Raw genomic sequence first — 14060 nt, forward strand, 5'->3', positions numbered from 1 at the left:
GAAAAAAATATTCGAATGGTTGTGATCATCTATGAGTACTTTGTTTAACATTGTACAATTTGGCGAGGCGTACGATTATATTGGCGAAATAAAAGTTCACTCATTTTTCTTGTTTAAGGAATTTAATGAATTGCATAGCTCTGTTTGGATGTCTTAGTCGTAAGCAATCGAATTGATTGTCTGTTCGCCCATTAGATATTGCTGTATTTGGTAGTGCCAAGCAATACAAACATCATCTTTATGAAAATAATGATATTTTGGCCATTTCCAACAAATCATTGATTCAAACCCTTGGATTTGATACTGAAAACTTGTTGTTTGCTTGATGCCAGTATGTTTCATATAGGAGGACTCGGGATGACTCAAAGAATCAATAATTCATTAAATAAACATTGGGTTTCTAGCAGCTTGATAATTAACGTACATGAAATCGGAGGTTTCAAAGGTCTTTGACATTGGGCTTTTGAACAAGCCATGGATATTTGAGTACAAAGTTGTATCCCAATTTTATTTTTTCGTATAAGACAAGCTATACATTGTTTCAAAATACATATTTAGAAATACCTATTTGAAAGTCTTGGGAAATTTGACCTTTACCAAGAACCAACTTTCAATAGAGAAATATGCTTTTATAGGATAAAGGGTAGAAAAATGGACTCAAATAAAACGGTAAACGTGGATGATTTAGTGACAAGATTCAAAAGAGAAGGACATTTCGATCGTTTACGAAAGCTTGTCTTGGAAACATTCAAAGAAAAGGTATGTTAAAAAACGCAACCATATATATACTTCTAGGAAGACCACAGGAAGAAGAAGCTAAAAAAGAATCTATTTTCTTCCTTCTCATGGGATCGACCTCTTTTAATCATAGTCATTGCGTTGCGTCTAACAAGGTTTCTTTTAGGAATCGGAGGGATTCGCAGAGCAACTTCGAACAATTGCTGAATTAGAACTAGAGAAAGATCCATCTTTAAAAACCAAAGATCATTTCCGAACAGCGCCTTTAATCGCAGGCGCCGTTGATCGGTATGAACATAGTTGGTTTCAGTCGAACGAATGGCTAATTGAAATAGGACATCGCTTTATGAAAATACCTTGGAAAATATAAAAAACAATATTTTGTCTCAAGATAAGCTCAGAGTAAATGTCCTTGAGACAATAAAGCAATTGTGTGACAAAGAAACTGAAGGGCATCGGGGATCATAAAGGTAAAGCTATACTACAACAAAATCAAAATCCTCTTCTAGTTTGGTTATAATGGTTGATTCTTCATTTTATTACTATATATATTTTGGAGCATGTTTTCAAGTATTTATCGCAAACTGGGGATCGATATGACGTTGAATGCTGGATAGGATTCATAAGGCAAAATATATACGCCAAAGCAATAACAAGGAAGTTTGGAGAAAGAAGCGTGTTGGCGTCCTCAAAGGATTCACCAAATAATACGAACGACTTGGTTGAATTGTCGCCGTCGTTTATTACGAGATCGATTATTTAACAAATATAATCTCGACGCACACATAAATAAAAGAACGTGCGTTTGTTTGATCAGCTTAATTGGTCTGCTAAACAAACGTGTATTAAAAACTAGGAACTCCGCCAACAGTAACTGAAAGACAAGCTGATTAGAAGAAATAAAAATAATGGACAAAAAGGTGAACAAAGCGCACAAAGATTAAGCCGAAATAAAAACAATTGCATTACAGTTCATGAATAGTTTAGGTCGTCATCATTAAGGATGTAAAATGAGTGCTTCAAATAAGTTATGCTTTGGTTAACTTCAAAGTACAAGAATAAATAATCACTCTTTAACAGTGGTATGTAGTAGTAGGTCATTCAAACATTCGTCAGCTTCCTCAACTGGCGCTTCCAAATCATGGTATTTTCGGCATATGAAACAGCTAAAGTATGGGTGGCTTTCTACCAGAGTTGGGCGTATACATTTATAATGATAAGTGTGAGAACAAGGAGCAAAAAAGAGTGCTTGACAGGGTAAAACAGGCATTAAACAAATGCAACACTCGGGAGGGCCGTTATCAGTTGAACCAGAAACGGCTAGTTCTTGAACACGGCGAAATTCGTTCAAATTGTATGGATTGATTCTTATTTTCCAAGAATTATTGAGTTCAACCCGCGCACGGACACAGCGATAATGCATTTCATAACCACCACGATAATCGGCACCGAGCTGGAGAATATCATTATTTGACATGGCATAAGGCTTACTCGTCTTAGAAGGTGGAGATAAACGAACGTGATTAAGAAATGTTCCGGAACTTGAACCCATATCTTGGATATACCAAGTATTATTTTCGTGATATATTTGAGCATGCTTACGACTCACAACTTTCGAGCGAAAAACTATAGCAGATACGTCTCCTCCATTAAACCTCTCGGTGTATCGTCCAATATAGATAGGTAAAGAATCATTCTTTTTATCCCAACACCGAACTAGTGGATCAAATGAAAACGAGTGTGCATTTGGGCCTACAAAGTTGGTAAGACGAATAGAATATTTACATTCATCTTTTTCTGAACTAGATTCAGCAAGACCTTCATTTTCTTTCCGACAACCTTCCACAGCCTTTGTCATCCCGGAATCTTTGGGTTCTGGGAATGAAAGATGCAAAATTTACAAGAAACCGAGATACGACAGATAAATAGGAACGCCTTTTAAGCTTAAAATCTAGCAAATGCCAAAGTTCCGTATCACAAAGAAGAGCTGAGAAATTTCAAAGCTTGCTTGTTTAAGGAAAAGCTAATAGAATGAATTGTTTAGATCTAATTTTCAAAGATTTCTCCAGCTTTTATGGCTTATTTTTTTAGCAAGATATTGGTTTTGTTTGTGTTGTAATGGAGATATCCAAGACCTAGTCCAACAAAAACAATGTAGTGTAAACAAAGCAGGGCTTAATCCCAATCAACGCAATGCTGTTTACAATAGAAAGAATTAAAAACTCTCAATTTTATAAATAGGTTCCTTTGACAAATAAAAATTGGCCTTTCGAAAGGCACGCCTTCTTTAAGCTCTGTATATCTCACAGATACAAAGCGACGGAATGTATGAAACAATGACAGAAAAGAATTAATTTTTTAAACAGCCAACTCTTAAATAGAAACGAAAGGAGCAAGAGCTTGAAAAGGTAATGAAAAGATATGAAATGGATTGGGCTTTTAAATTTTTGTCACTAGTTATCGTTAGAGGTCGTTAATTAATTTGATACAGAGGTGTTTCTTGGTATACTAGTCTAGACGAAGCAAGAAATAGTAAAAATGAAAAGAAAAATTTCAGACACACTGCTGAAGCACTTACTAAAAAGTGAATAATTGGGCCTACACCTTCTGGAGGGGAATCTATAGAATTTTGCAAAACGATAAAAGTTCCTCTTCTTCTTCAGGCTAGAAGTATTAATTTCCGTACAAAGAATTTTAGAATGTAAATTCATAATAACAATTTAGCTAAATTTCATTTAAGATAATTAATATAAAGAATGTAAACGATCGCTAGATAACAAACATAAGAGAAACGAAAGTATTGGTTTACGAATAAAAGAAGATGCAAAAAAAAATTCAAACGGTAACAACGAAAACAATAGTGACAGCAAATTAAATCTTTTACGGACTCTTTGGCCTCGTTTGAGATTCGAGGTCGAATTCGACCATGAATGGTACAGAATCTGAATTCTGCTGATCGCTGCTTTCATCAGTGGAAACGTATTGCTTAAATTTTCTCCAAGGAGATGATGATTTACTTGAAAAGGGACTACCAAAAGCTCTTCTGCTAGATCGAGAGACTCTGGCAGCAGGCTTTAGCGAAGATCCAAATAACAAGAAAACGATAAAGAAAAATAATACAAAACCAAGTATAGTCCATAGTAACCAATGTCGGAGCATATAAAATACAAACCCAGCGTCGTTATCATGCCAGGATGATCCTTCAAAAATGTTGAAGAATGAATATTTGGAACCGGTGTACACATCAGAGGTCAAGACCCAAACGTGGTGCCAGGCTTCAGCCATGGGGAGACTTCGCCACGCTCTCCAAACTATAGAAAAGAATAAAGGGCCCGTCGAATACATAACTGTTAGATAAGGGAAATGATAGTTGAAAGCATAAGATGGTAGAGTACGGATGACTTGGAGCAGAAAAGGATGCTTTTTCCTGATTCCAATAACATTGTTGCTAATACCACTGGGGCTTGTTTTTCGAACAAACGCAGGATATTTCAGTAAAGGCTCCATAGAACGATTACAACCAACATCCAAATCTAAATAAATACCACCGTAATGGTATAAAATGAAGTAGCGAACGACATCAGCGCGTTCTATGTTATAAGGGTACGCATCATACTGAGGAAGGAACCAGGGATAGTTTTCTTTCATAAAATCTCGCATTGCCTCATCCGTCCATAACTTATATTCAAAGTCGGGATGCAGGTTGATGCAACTTTTCTGAGCATCTTTCCATTTATCAGGAATATCTTCGGTTTTCCAAGTCTGATGAATTACGCGCGGGACGTTTTCTGTCGCATTATTGATAAGCGGATAATTAAACTCGTCGAACAAATCGTTTGCTTTCAAAACGTCTGTCCGGTAATCTATAAAAAATAACTTGATGGGTCCCCAGAAAAGATGGAGCGTGAAAACGACAACCAGGGACAAAACAAGGAAAAAAACGAGAGCCGGCTTATTCATAGCGGTGTATTCTATGTCGGCGTAAAGTTGAATTAGGATTTAGATTAAAAAGCGACTTAGAATCTCAAACTTAAACACAAACGATAACGATAACAATTTAAGTCCGAAATTAAACTTCAGGGATTTCTATAAGGGAAAATCGGAGGGGAGGCTTAGTAACGAAGGATGGATTGTGCCCTGTTGGTGAAAAATGTAAAAGCTCAACGAAACCGAAATTAAGCTTCACAACAAGCCAATGGGCAATTGAACTTATCGAATTTTCAGATAAAACTCTCGTAATAGGTCTTGCCCAGTTCTTTGTCTCTTTCCAGTGACTGAATGTGCAAACAATGATGCAATTCAAGCAGTCCACGAAACCAAAGCCCTTGTTGAGAGGAAAAGGTAAGTCAAATTTTACGTTAAATGATCACTTATAAGCTGGAAAGCTTCTTGCAAACTTTCGTTATCACCTCTCCAGTAGAAAGATGATGGAGCAACAAAAGAAACAATTAAAATATTCTAAGGATGCTGTATTAAATAGAAACAAGAAGTCAGAAAAGTAAAAAGTAATGATAATCCTTCAAAATTGTACTATAGGCTTTTATGATCACCTCTTGTAACTGGTTAAACGCTGTCAAGGGATTCTAAGGAAAGTGTAAAGGCCACAGACACTTTCGAAACGTGAATAATTCTAATAAATATGTAAGTATTATAACAGTTTTTTTGGATTCTTCATGAGAAACTGATATTTTGTTAAAGGTAGGTGTCGTTTGCCTCTCAGTCCTGAATCTAGATAACGCAAAGTAGCATCGTTACCTTTATGTCCTTTGGGTACGGCTACGTTAATAAACAAATATGTTTTTTACAAAATTTAGTTGTTTCAAACATGCTGTCGTCAATTCAGTAAGATTTTAGAGAATCGATAAAATAATGATGAATTAATAGCAATTCATTGATCCTATACGTTGTTGTTTTCTTTCTAAAAAAATTGAATCTGTCAAAGTAAAAGGTGGATAAATCGAAAAATGATTGAAGCAAGTCAATAGAATTTGAGAACTTACTAAGGTATATCGCTCTACTGTTTTGTTTTGTTATTTCTTTTTTCTCTTTAGTTTCGAACTAAACAAACAAAAGACAAATCTTCCAAGTCCAGCTAAAAGCTTCTACAATACTCCTTGTCCGCAGTAGCATAGCACTGAATTGAACTCGTAAGGGAAATCGTGATCACCTTTCGGACTCGTATATTGGTAGAATTGCTCCATGAAGCACTAGTGAATATCATGATGCTTAGCATCTTAGGAGTACGGTATTGTTCTTATTCTGTCATCCATTTTCCCGTATATTGTTCCAATTGAAAGGAATACACGAAAAATTTGATTCTTTCTTCCTATACGCTTTCTGCTCCTACCGGAACTATACGTTAAATAAATGCAATGAAAAAACGCCCAGAGATGCTAAAGAAAGTTTTTTAAAATATTTATTAAATATTTTAGACAGCCATACACTTCATTTATTGTATCATTAGGCTTCTAGGACAAATTTATACTTTGCCTTCTCTATGACTTAGGACCCTCAAATTCATTCAAAGATTACCAATTTTCTGAATTGAGCAACATATTCGATTATCGGAAGCTTTTTTTATATTGGTATAAAAACGCTCACTAGTAGCACTGAAAAGTAAGTCATTGACTCATATGCTCAGTTGTTTGAGTGGATTCCTTCTATTATTATAATTCTTATCAAGACTGACCTCAACTTTAAAGGTCATCATTCCATCTACCGGCTTTTGTTTTTATTTTCTTCCTTTTCCTTTTATTTATTAATTCATTCATCTGTACAAATATTACAATGGACGATCTTACAGGGGACCCTGTAGCGGCAGAAATTATTCAAGCTGTGAACCTCTCCCATTCTGTGGATAAGCAAGTAGGAGCTGAAAAGGCTATTTCCTACCTTGGCGTTGAAGAAGAGCGTGGTGTCAATGTCGTTGGGTCCAGAATGAAGCCTCGATATATTGTCCTTTCATATGACGAAAATACCCATGTTTTCTATATTCATCGCTTAAAGGCAAGTGACAAAGGAGGAATGACTGTAGTGAGAACTTGGCCTCTTTTCGAATTACAGGGAATCACTGTTATTGATGACAGAGATGTCACGTTCACAATCAATAAACCCCATCTTCTAAGAAGCAATGATACGCTCGCGAGAAACAAGTTCATATTTTCACTTGCAAAACAGTTCATGCATTACATGGGTAAACCTCTGAGTGTTCTGACTCCCGATGGTCGAAAAGTAGATTGGGCTTATCGTAATTCTTTTGCGGAGGACGCAGCAAAGCCTTTGAGTATCCCCAGAACCAGAAATTCTCTACCAGAAAACGCCATGATGGCTCCTAGCCCCTCATCATCTTCTAAAGCTGGTCACTTGCGCAATTTTTCTGATGGACCCATTGTTACAAACCTAGAAACAGATCTTCCTTCTTCAAATGATAAAGGAGAAACCTCAGGCTCTTTTCCAAATTATAAAAGTTATAAGAATGATCAAACTCCTGATGGAAAACTTATGTCTCATTCGAAGCTGAAGCATCAAGCAAAACCCCTTAGCAGTTCCATGTCTGGTAAGTCTAGCTCCTCCGTTCCGGAGTCTCCTTTTACTCAAAAAAATGAAACTTCTTCTGAGAAAGATTTTCCAAAAAAACCTACGTATAAAGATAATTTTATTCAGGAACAGGTTCAATTATTTCCACCGAAGTCTCCTTTGCGAAAGGGTGCCCGCAGAGAAAGAAATTTCCCCTCTGAACCAAAAAAGAATGCTGTTCAACCTGAAAAAAAAACTACACCCTCGTCTTCATCAAAAGATTTATTGTCGCAAGACCCAATGTCATTGTTGGACGAAAAATCATATATTAGTCGTTCGAAGGAGCACAATGTTTTACTATCTGATGAGCCTAACTTATTTATGAGTGATTCGAGTGGATTAAATGAAGATGCTTTTCATTCAACACTAGATCCAGCTTACAGTTCTTCAGCTCAGCAACTGCCTCTTAAAGAAGGTTCATCACCTATCCGCCCTCCTTCTATTTCAGCTAAAAGTTCTTTGAGAAATTCTCCAGTTTCGTTTCCCAAGTTATCTTTTTCTTCATCTTCTGGGCTTCAAATACCGGCTAAACATCCGTCTCGCCAAAGTTTATCAACTGCTGCGGATACGAATGTTGTTAATTCGTCGGCTTTAAGCTCTCTACCTTTAGAATCGCAAGAATACACTACTCCAGCGCGTCCCAAGATAGGTACCATGTCTAACAATCAAGTCTCGAGCGAAGCTTTACCTACATTGAACGTATTGACACCCGCTTTACGAGGTTCCATCATTGAAGAAGCATACAATGTGCACTCTAAAATCAGTATAAATAGCCTACCAAAAAATGTGACTCAGGAAATGTCTCAGTTGAACTGGAGTAACAAAATGACTTACAAGGATTATTATGATTCTATGGAATCTGAATTTAACACTTCAATGAAGAAGAGTGTCCAAAATCTACTAGACGAAGAGGGTAGAATGGAAAAGATAAGGAAAAACATTGACAATTGTGTCACGGGCTGTGATTCTCTAAGTTCAACTATTAATCTGTTTTCACTCGAACTCTCAGAGGCATTAAACGATATTATGAACAGTAACCAGCAAATAAAGCACAAATAATGAATGTTTATGAACTAGAATGATGGAGTATTATCAGGTTAATAACTATTGTGTTAGTAATGTGAGCATAGACCTTCACTAAGACGATTTACTTAAAGGAAGTAGGATATCCTCTTTTGAAAGCAAATCCGATATCTTGGCTTCACCGATATAGGGAGTCCATCGTAAGTAAGCGGGTTTTACCCTTTGAGGATGCTTTTCATCCCATTTTTTACACACATGATATAGGTTCATTTTGTCAATGTGGAGGACGTAAATTTTCTTCTTCATATCATACTTTAAGACAGATAAAGCTTCCAAAGCTGAAATAACGTCGTCGCAAACCATGGAAGTCGCTTGAGCTATGTTTTCGATGCTGACGGGAGATCTCATACTCAACAAAGTTTCAGCAACACGCTTCTTCCAGTAACTACGGTACGAAAGCAGACCCAAATCAGAGAGTGGCTTTTCAGGAGACCCCAATTTCCGTTCAGCCATACTCAATAAGTAACTGAAATCTATTAGAAAAGCACCGTAACCCCTTCGCTGATATATCGGTAAAGTTAAAATGCAAGATACATTGTAATTTGAGGCTGATCTTTTTTCCTTACTGAAATAGCCCAAAATTTTACAGGAAGTCCCGTCGTATTCAGTCATTATGTAAAAAAGAAAAGGTTCAACATCGTAACATAGTATTTTTGATTGCAAAAACATTTTTGCCAAAAGACATAAATTTTGACAGTAAATAGGTTGTCGCTGTCCGTCTACTTCGAACATTGAAATATTTTGATCCCTATAAATCTCGTCACCAGGAGGATGCCTCCAAGCACATTTCATTCTGTGCCGTTGCAGAACATAATCGCTGTTCATGTATTTGAGACAAGCATTGCATAAGTATAGGTTTCTTGAGCAACTATATTCTTCAGGGTAGGGAGAAGTATACCATGGTTTCACTTTGTAGTTACCGAAGTAAACATTGCGAATCGTCGTAGGCTGTGGAGGTGGAGCATGCAGTTGATTGGAAAGAACAGGATCAGAAAAAGCATGTGTCACTTCTTTAGTTCTCGTAACTACTTTCTTTGCTTTATCGAACAATTGGGTATCATCCGGTGTTAAATCTGTCAAAGATGTATCCGCCTCTTCTTCAGTTAAAACCCCAATGAATGTTTTTTCGCATTCCAAGTCTAGTAGAAGCTTTTTATAATTTTCGTAATGTATAGATTTAGTATCAAATTTGATGACTAGCAAACTTTTTGCTTCAGTAGGAGACACAGCTACCTTTGCTGGCATTGAAGCATTAAAATGGTAAGTGATCAGTTTTATGACTTTCTATTTATCAAAAAATTTCGTTTTTAAACGGCCTTAATGACTGGTTACCGTATTGAAGTTGTATTTCCAGGAATGCCTGTTTTCAACCTTCATGCTTACAATGGTAGCTACCAACATTCGACAAGGTTACTAGCTTAAGGAGCCTCGATTTGATTGAACTTTCTTATAGCAAAAAAAAAGAAAAAAAAACAAGAAAAATGTTTTTAAAAAAAAGGAGGACTGAACAATCTTATGCTGAATTAAAAAATTTGAAATTCCGTTTTCAGAAAGCATTTTCTAAATATTCAAGAAGAAAGGTTAAGTACTTTTTTTCGTATAGAAAGACTTCATAATTCATAGGTATCATAAATTTTCATCATTCCGTCTAATATAAAAATAAGGCAACAATAACTTAGCTAAATAGGTCTATTAACTCATGGAATAATGAAGAAAAAAGAGAAAGAGAGATAGAGAGAGAGACAGGGAGACAAGGAGAGGGAGAGATGGACAGAAAAGCAATAATGTAATATCTATATCAACCTTCACAAAACTCCATGCGTATAACATAAACAAAAATAACAAAAAGAAAAAGAATCGATCCTAAGCATCTACATCTGCCATGCTAGAGAATCCACGGAAACATTCCTGCTGTTGTCTCGTCAACACAGTGTTCACCGGTGTTAGATTTGGTGCAGCACTGGTAAATTCTTCATCAAAGTTATTCAAATCATGGATATCACTTGCTACTGGTTTATAAACAGGATCATACTTTAAGTAATAAAGATCAGACCAGATAATAGTGGCAAAAAATGGGTGATTCATAACCTCAAGGGCATCAGTTGGGCCACTTCCTAATCTCTTTTCAGGATCGCGAGTTAAAAGCTAAAATGTTAGTTAAATATTTACAAGTTATGCGTGCTTACCCCTCGTAATAGCGAAACAGCATCTGCCGGCATATTGATAGGAAACAATGGCTCATCCGTTAAAATAGCATCAAAAATTTCTTCTTCATCTTCTCCTTTAAAGGGAGACTGACCTAACAGCATTTGATACATAAGAACACCGAACGCCCACCAATCTACATTTTTTGTATATTGCTGTTCCAAGAGGATTTCAGGAGCCATAAACTCCGGAGTGCCACAAAAGGTTGAAGTAGTGTTACCAGGAGACATGTTTTCTTTACATAGACCATAATCAGCAATCTTAATATGTCCGTTGGAGCATAGAAGGATATTATCTAGCTTTAAGTCACGATATGCAATACCGTTTTCGTGGAAGTATTTCAAAGCTAAGCAAACCTCAGCACCGTAGAACCTCGCCCTTTTCACACTAAATTGCTGTCTCTGAACGTGAACCATCAGATCACCACCCTGAATGTACTCCATTACGAAATAAACACGAGTACTAGTTTGAAAACTAGCAAACATGTTCAATAGAAAAGGATGCTTTTCTCTGTTTGCGACGTCAAAAACATGTTTTTCAGTACGTAAACTTTCTAGTTCTTCGTTTTTCAAAATAAACTCTTTTTTCAATACTTTTATGGCATAGTGTTTCTTAGTTGGTTTATACTCAGCAAGCATAACTTTACCAAAATTACCTTTACCGAGTACAGCAATAAAAGTAAAATCGTCTAAAGTAATGCGCTTTTTCTTCTCTCTGCGAGGACTGGGCGAAAGTTTTCCTGTACTTTCCGCTGTAGTTGAAGTGCTAGACGGAGGTGTAGGAGTTAGATGACAAGGGGAGGGTGCGCTCATTCCTTTTGTTTCTTTAAAAGGTTCATCAGGTGTAGTAACAGGAGAGGCGTTCAATATAGTAGTAACAGGCTTGGTAGCTGCCATAAGGCCCTGGGATATCGTAGGTAAATGTTCATTAGATGACCTTGTATCTTGCTTGCTAACTCCCTGTTTTTCCCTCGATAATTTATTGTTGACATCGAGCCCCGCCAAAAGTTGGTTTTTCAAATCATTCGACATCCCACAAAAATCTGGGACTAAATGGGCACATTGCCCATGGCATGTTAAATTGCATTCTTCACACCTAAAGCAATCTTTTCGTCGCAAAGGTAAAAAGAAACCACAGTGAGCACACCAATGAGCTCCTAACGATGATAGTGGTTCGAACCTATGGGGAATTTGGTATTTGAGACGACCAAAATCAGCTTTTTCTGCATTGGATAAAGCTATGCAACCTGCAAGGATCTTGTGTAAGCACTTTTTATGGCATACAAAACTACAATTCTCACATTGTAGACCAGGAGAATAAGAGAAAAGTTCTCCACAAACAGCACAACGCATGATTTGATAAAATTGTTTTTGAATAAACTGGTGCCCTAAATGACCTGCGACAACTTCATCTTTCTTTTGGCGAATAGCACCTTGACGACCCAAACCAGTCTCAAGAAATTGCCGTTTAGTTAATTTCTTCGAAAATGACATAGAAACGCAAATTTGACCTACAGGTTCAAGGGAAAGCCATGTACGAGATAAAAGTGTGTAAGATGAAGGGGCAGACGTCGGTGAAGAAGCAAGAGGATCATAGAGAGAATTTCGAAAAGATGCCGTAGAAGCAGCCGTAGTTGGACGAGCTGAAGTGTTATTATAGGCATTTTGATCCGCCAAACTTGGCTTCCAATTGGCTTCAGACATTTCATGTAAGTTTCTCTTCCGACGCAATTCCTCGGCGATTAAAGAAGCAGGAACTAAAAGGAATCCAATAGGAACGTCAGACTCTTTTTTTTGATCATAAATAGTAAGCTGTATTTCTTTCGCACGATGAACGTCGAAAGTAAACGTCTCGTCCCATTGGTCGCCCGGGGAGCTTCGTGAACGAGCAACGTGGGTATCATCAACATAGCATACAGCGTAAGAGAATGTAGGAGATAAGTTATGCTGCAAAAAAGAAGTATGTTCTAAATTGCGTACGGAATGAATGGTAACTTGGAGTCTACCAGAAACTGGCTTTGCTAAACCACGGAAAGCAATTTGAAACGGATGATCATCCTGTCCAGCGATAGGTTGATTCAAGGGAATATGAAGTTCGTTGTAGCGCTTCAAAGATCGCTTCAACAGATTGATTTTTTGTTTACCCTCTCTCAACTTGACAGAAACATCGCGGGTATCTTTCTTTTCTTTGGAATATAAATGTAAGATCTTTTCAATTCCAGAAACACATTGTTGCTCTACAGATAACCGCATTTGCAAGTGCTGTAGCATTGTGGAAATCTTTTGTGGAGTTAAAGGCTTCTCCGAGCTGAGTACTTCAAAAGCGCTTCTACTTTCATGTAAAAGTTGTTTTTTGCCATCCTGCTGCTTGGAAGGGTACTTTTGCAAAGAGTCAGTTTCTTCTGTAGAGGCGTCATCTTTCCCATTCTGATCGAGCTTTAAGGATTGGATTCTCTCTTGTAAATAAGTGATATTGTTCTCCGATACAGCAATGTTTGTTTCTAACCGTTTTTTTACTTCCGGATTTTTGGTTGATGCTACCATTGATTTTGCTCCCATGATTAGCGATTCCTCTCGCTCAATCTTCTTGTATGCATCATGAATAGCATTTTTTAGAAACACCATTTTTCATCGAAAATGTTCCCTTGGAAGGGTTTTTGCCTAAGTGAATCTGGGATATGCAATGGCGTTGATATGTAAACAAGTGAAGTTTCCCACTACTCGATTATCAAGGGCAAGATAGTGAGGCGCAGGGCAAAGTTAGGCAATTTATATCTGTTTACTCTTAAGTAAATAAAAAAGGTATAAAATTTTATTTCGATAAAAAAGCATGGTACTTGGGCAAATTTGGGAATTAATTAAACATTGAATGAAAGGTCAATAACTTGCTTAATTCTCTTGTAGCAGAAGCTTTCTTAAGCTGATTTTCAAAGGGTAAATTCGCTATGTGGCCATACTTTACAATAGAAATTATTTTTGGATACATTGAACAGCTGGAAAATCCTTTCCAATGAACCTGGTAATTATCAAGATGAATCTTTTCCAAATATGGAGAAGAAATATGTACCGTAGCTGAGTTGTGTTGCATGCTATACAAGATGCAAATTCTCGTAAACACAAAATAGAAAACAATGATACTACAGTCCTTTTCCACAAGGAACTTATCTAATTCACCTCTATGTTTTTAACAATCTGAACCTGGTGGGTCATTTAAGTTATTTATTTACATTTTTACCAAGAAATGAACAACAATAACAAACAGAGCGAAGGACACAATGCTTGATTGTTTGAAAACGATGGCTTTTCAGAAGAAATTCAGCCAGCATATTATATTTTGATTCCAAGCTTTAAGAGAAGAGCAGTTATTTAGACAATAGCAATGAACATGCTTTTCAAGGAATAAACAATTCTTTTCTAGCCTGGTTCAATTGGCTTTGTAATTTCGTCTCAACAAAATTA

General features: G+C 36.8%; 6 protein-coding genes across 6 annotated transcripts; 2 read left to right on the forward strand and 4 right to left on the reverse strand.

Annotated features, from left to right (window-relative positions):
- Positions 1-18: 18 nt before the first annotated feature.
- Positions 19-3144, reverse strand: SPOG_00270 (mitotic spindle checkpoint protein Dma1). The gene has a single exon (XM_013167779.1). It carries the CDS (start codon positions 2594-2596, stop codon positions 1805-1807), a length of 792 nt encoding a protein of 263 aa, XP_013023233.1. The 5' UTR covers positions 2597-3144; the 3' UTR covers positions 19-1804.
- SPOG_00269 (Set1C complex subunit Shg1) lies at positions 39-1802 on the forward strand. The gene is made up of 3 exons (XM_013167778.1): positions 39-759; positions 905-1026; positions 1074-1802. The coding sequence occupies exons 1-3, from the start codon at positions 652-654 to the stop codon at positions 1204-1206; spliced, it is 363 nt and encodes a 120-aa protein (XP_013023232.1). The 5' UTR covers positions 39-651; the 3' UTR covers positions 1207-1802.
- A 314-nt stretch (positions 3145-3458) lies between the features above and the next one.
- On the reverse strand, positions 3459-5430 carry SPOG_00271 (mannosyltransferase). The gene has a single exon (XM_013167780.1). The coding sequence runs from the start codon at positions 4696-4698 to the stop codon at positions 3619-3621; it is 1080 nt and encodes a 359-aa protein (XP_013023234.1). The 5' UTR covers positions 4699-5430; the 3' UTR covers positions 3459-3618.
- A 201-nt stretch (positions 5431-5631) lies between these two features.
- On the reverse strand, positions 5632-9800 carry SPOG_00273 (histone acetyltransferase Mst2). Its single transcript, XM_013167782.1, has one exon. The coding sequence runs from the start codon at positions 9640-9642 to the stop codon at positions 8452-8454; it is 1191 nt and encodes a 396-aa protein (XP_013023236.1). The 5' UTR covers positions 9643-9800; the 3' UTR covers positions 5632-8451.
- SPOG_00272 (uncharacterized protein) lies at positions 5950-9563 on the forward strand. The gene is made up of 2 exons (XM_013167781.1): positions 5950-6354; positions 6441-9563. Exon 2 carries the CDS (start codon positions 6526-6528, stop codon positions 8371-8373), a length of 1848 nt encoding a protein of 615 aa, XP_013023235.1. The 5' UTR covers positions 5950-6354; positions 6441-6525; the 3' UTR covers positions 8374-9563.
- Positions 9801-9824: 24 nt separating the features above from the next.
- Positions 9825-13290, reverse strand: SPOG_00274 (AGC/PKC protein kinase Pck1). Its single transcript, XM_013167783.1, has 2 exons — positions 10584-13290; positions 9825-10542 (listed from the first exon to the last, which is right to left on the reverse strand). Exons 1-2 carry the CDS (start codon positions 13224-13226, stop codon positions 10261-10263), a joined length of 2925 nt encoding a protein of 974 aa, XP_013023237.1. The 5' UTR covers positions 13227-13290; the 3' UTR covers positions 9825-10260.
- Between the last annotated feature and the right edge of the window lie 770 nt (positions 13291-14060).

This window comes from Schizosaccharomyces cryophilus, assembly GCF_000004155.1.
Source record: "Schizosaccharomyces cryophilus OY26 unplaced genomic scaffold supercont4.3, whole genome shotgun sequence".
Lineage (NCBI taxonomy): Eukaryota > Fungi > Ascomycota > Schizosaccharomycetes > Schizosaccharomycetales > Schizosaccharomycetaceae > Schizosaccharomyces > Schizosaccharomyces cryophilus.

What these genes read in the sequence shown, in the direction of transcription:
- SPOG_00269 (XM_013167778.1), top strand. Translation starts at nt 652, where the DNA reads ATGGACTCAAATAAAACGGTAAACGTGGATGATTTAGTGACAAGATTC. An exon ending in TGGAAACATTCAAAGAAAAG is followed by an intron (nt 760 to 904) that starts GTATGTTAAAAA and finishes GGTTTCTTTTAG; the next exon opens with GAATCGGAGGGATTCGCAGA. An exon ending in ATCGCAGGCGCCGTTGATCG is followed by an intron (nt 1,027 to 1,073) that starts GTATGAACATAG and finishes TAATTGAAATAG; the next exon opens with GACATCGCTTTATGAAAATA.
- SPOG_00273 (XM_013167782.1), bottom strand. Translation starts at nt 9,642, where the DNA reads ATGCCAGCAAAGGTAGCTGTGTCTCCTACTGAAGCAAAAAGTTTGCTA.
- SPOG_00270 (XM_013167779.1), bottom strand. Translation starts at nt 2,596, where the DNA reads ATGACAAAGGCTGTGGAAGGTTGTCGGAAAGAAAATGAAGGTCTTGCT.
- SPOG_00272 (XM_013167781.1), top strand. Translation starts at nt 6,526, where the DNA reads ATGGACGATCTTACAGGGGACCCTGTAGCGGCAGAAATTATTCAAGCT.
- SPOG_00274 (XM_013167783.1), bottom strand. Translation starts at nt 13,226, where the DNA reads ATGGTGTTTCTAAAAAATGCTATTCATGATGCATACAAGAAGATTGAG. An exon ending in CTGTTTCGCTATTACGAGGG is followed by an intron (nt 10,543 to 10,583) that starts GTAAGCACGCAT and finishes CTAACATTTTAG; the next exon opens with CTTTTAACTCGCGATCCTGA.
- SPOG_00271 (XM_013167780.1), bottom strand. Translation starts at nt 4,698, where the DNA reads ATGAATAAGCCGGCTCTCGTTTTTTTCCTTGTTTTGTCCCTGGTTGTC.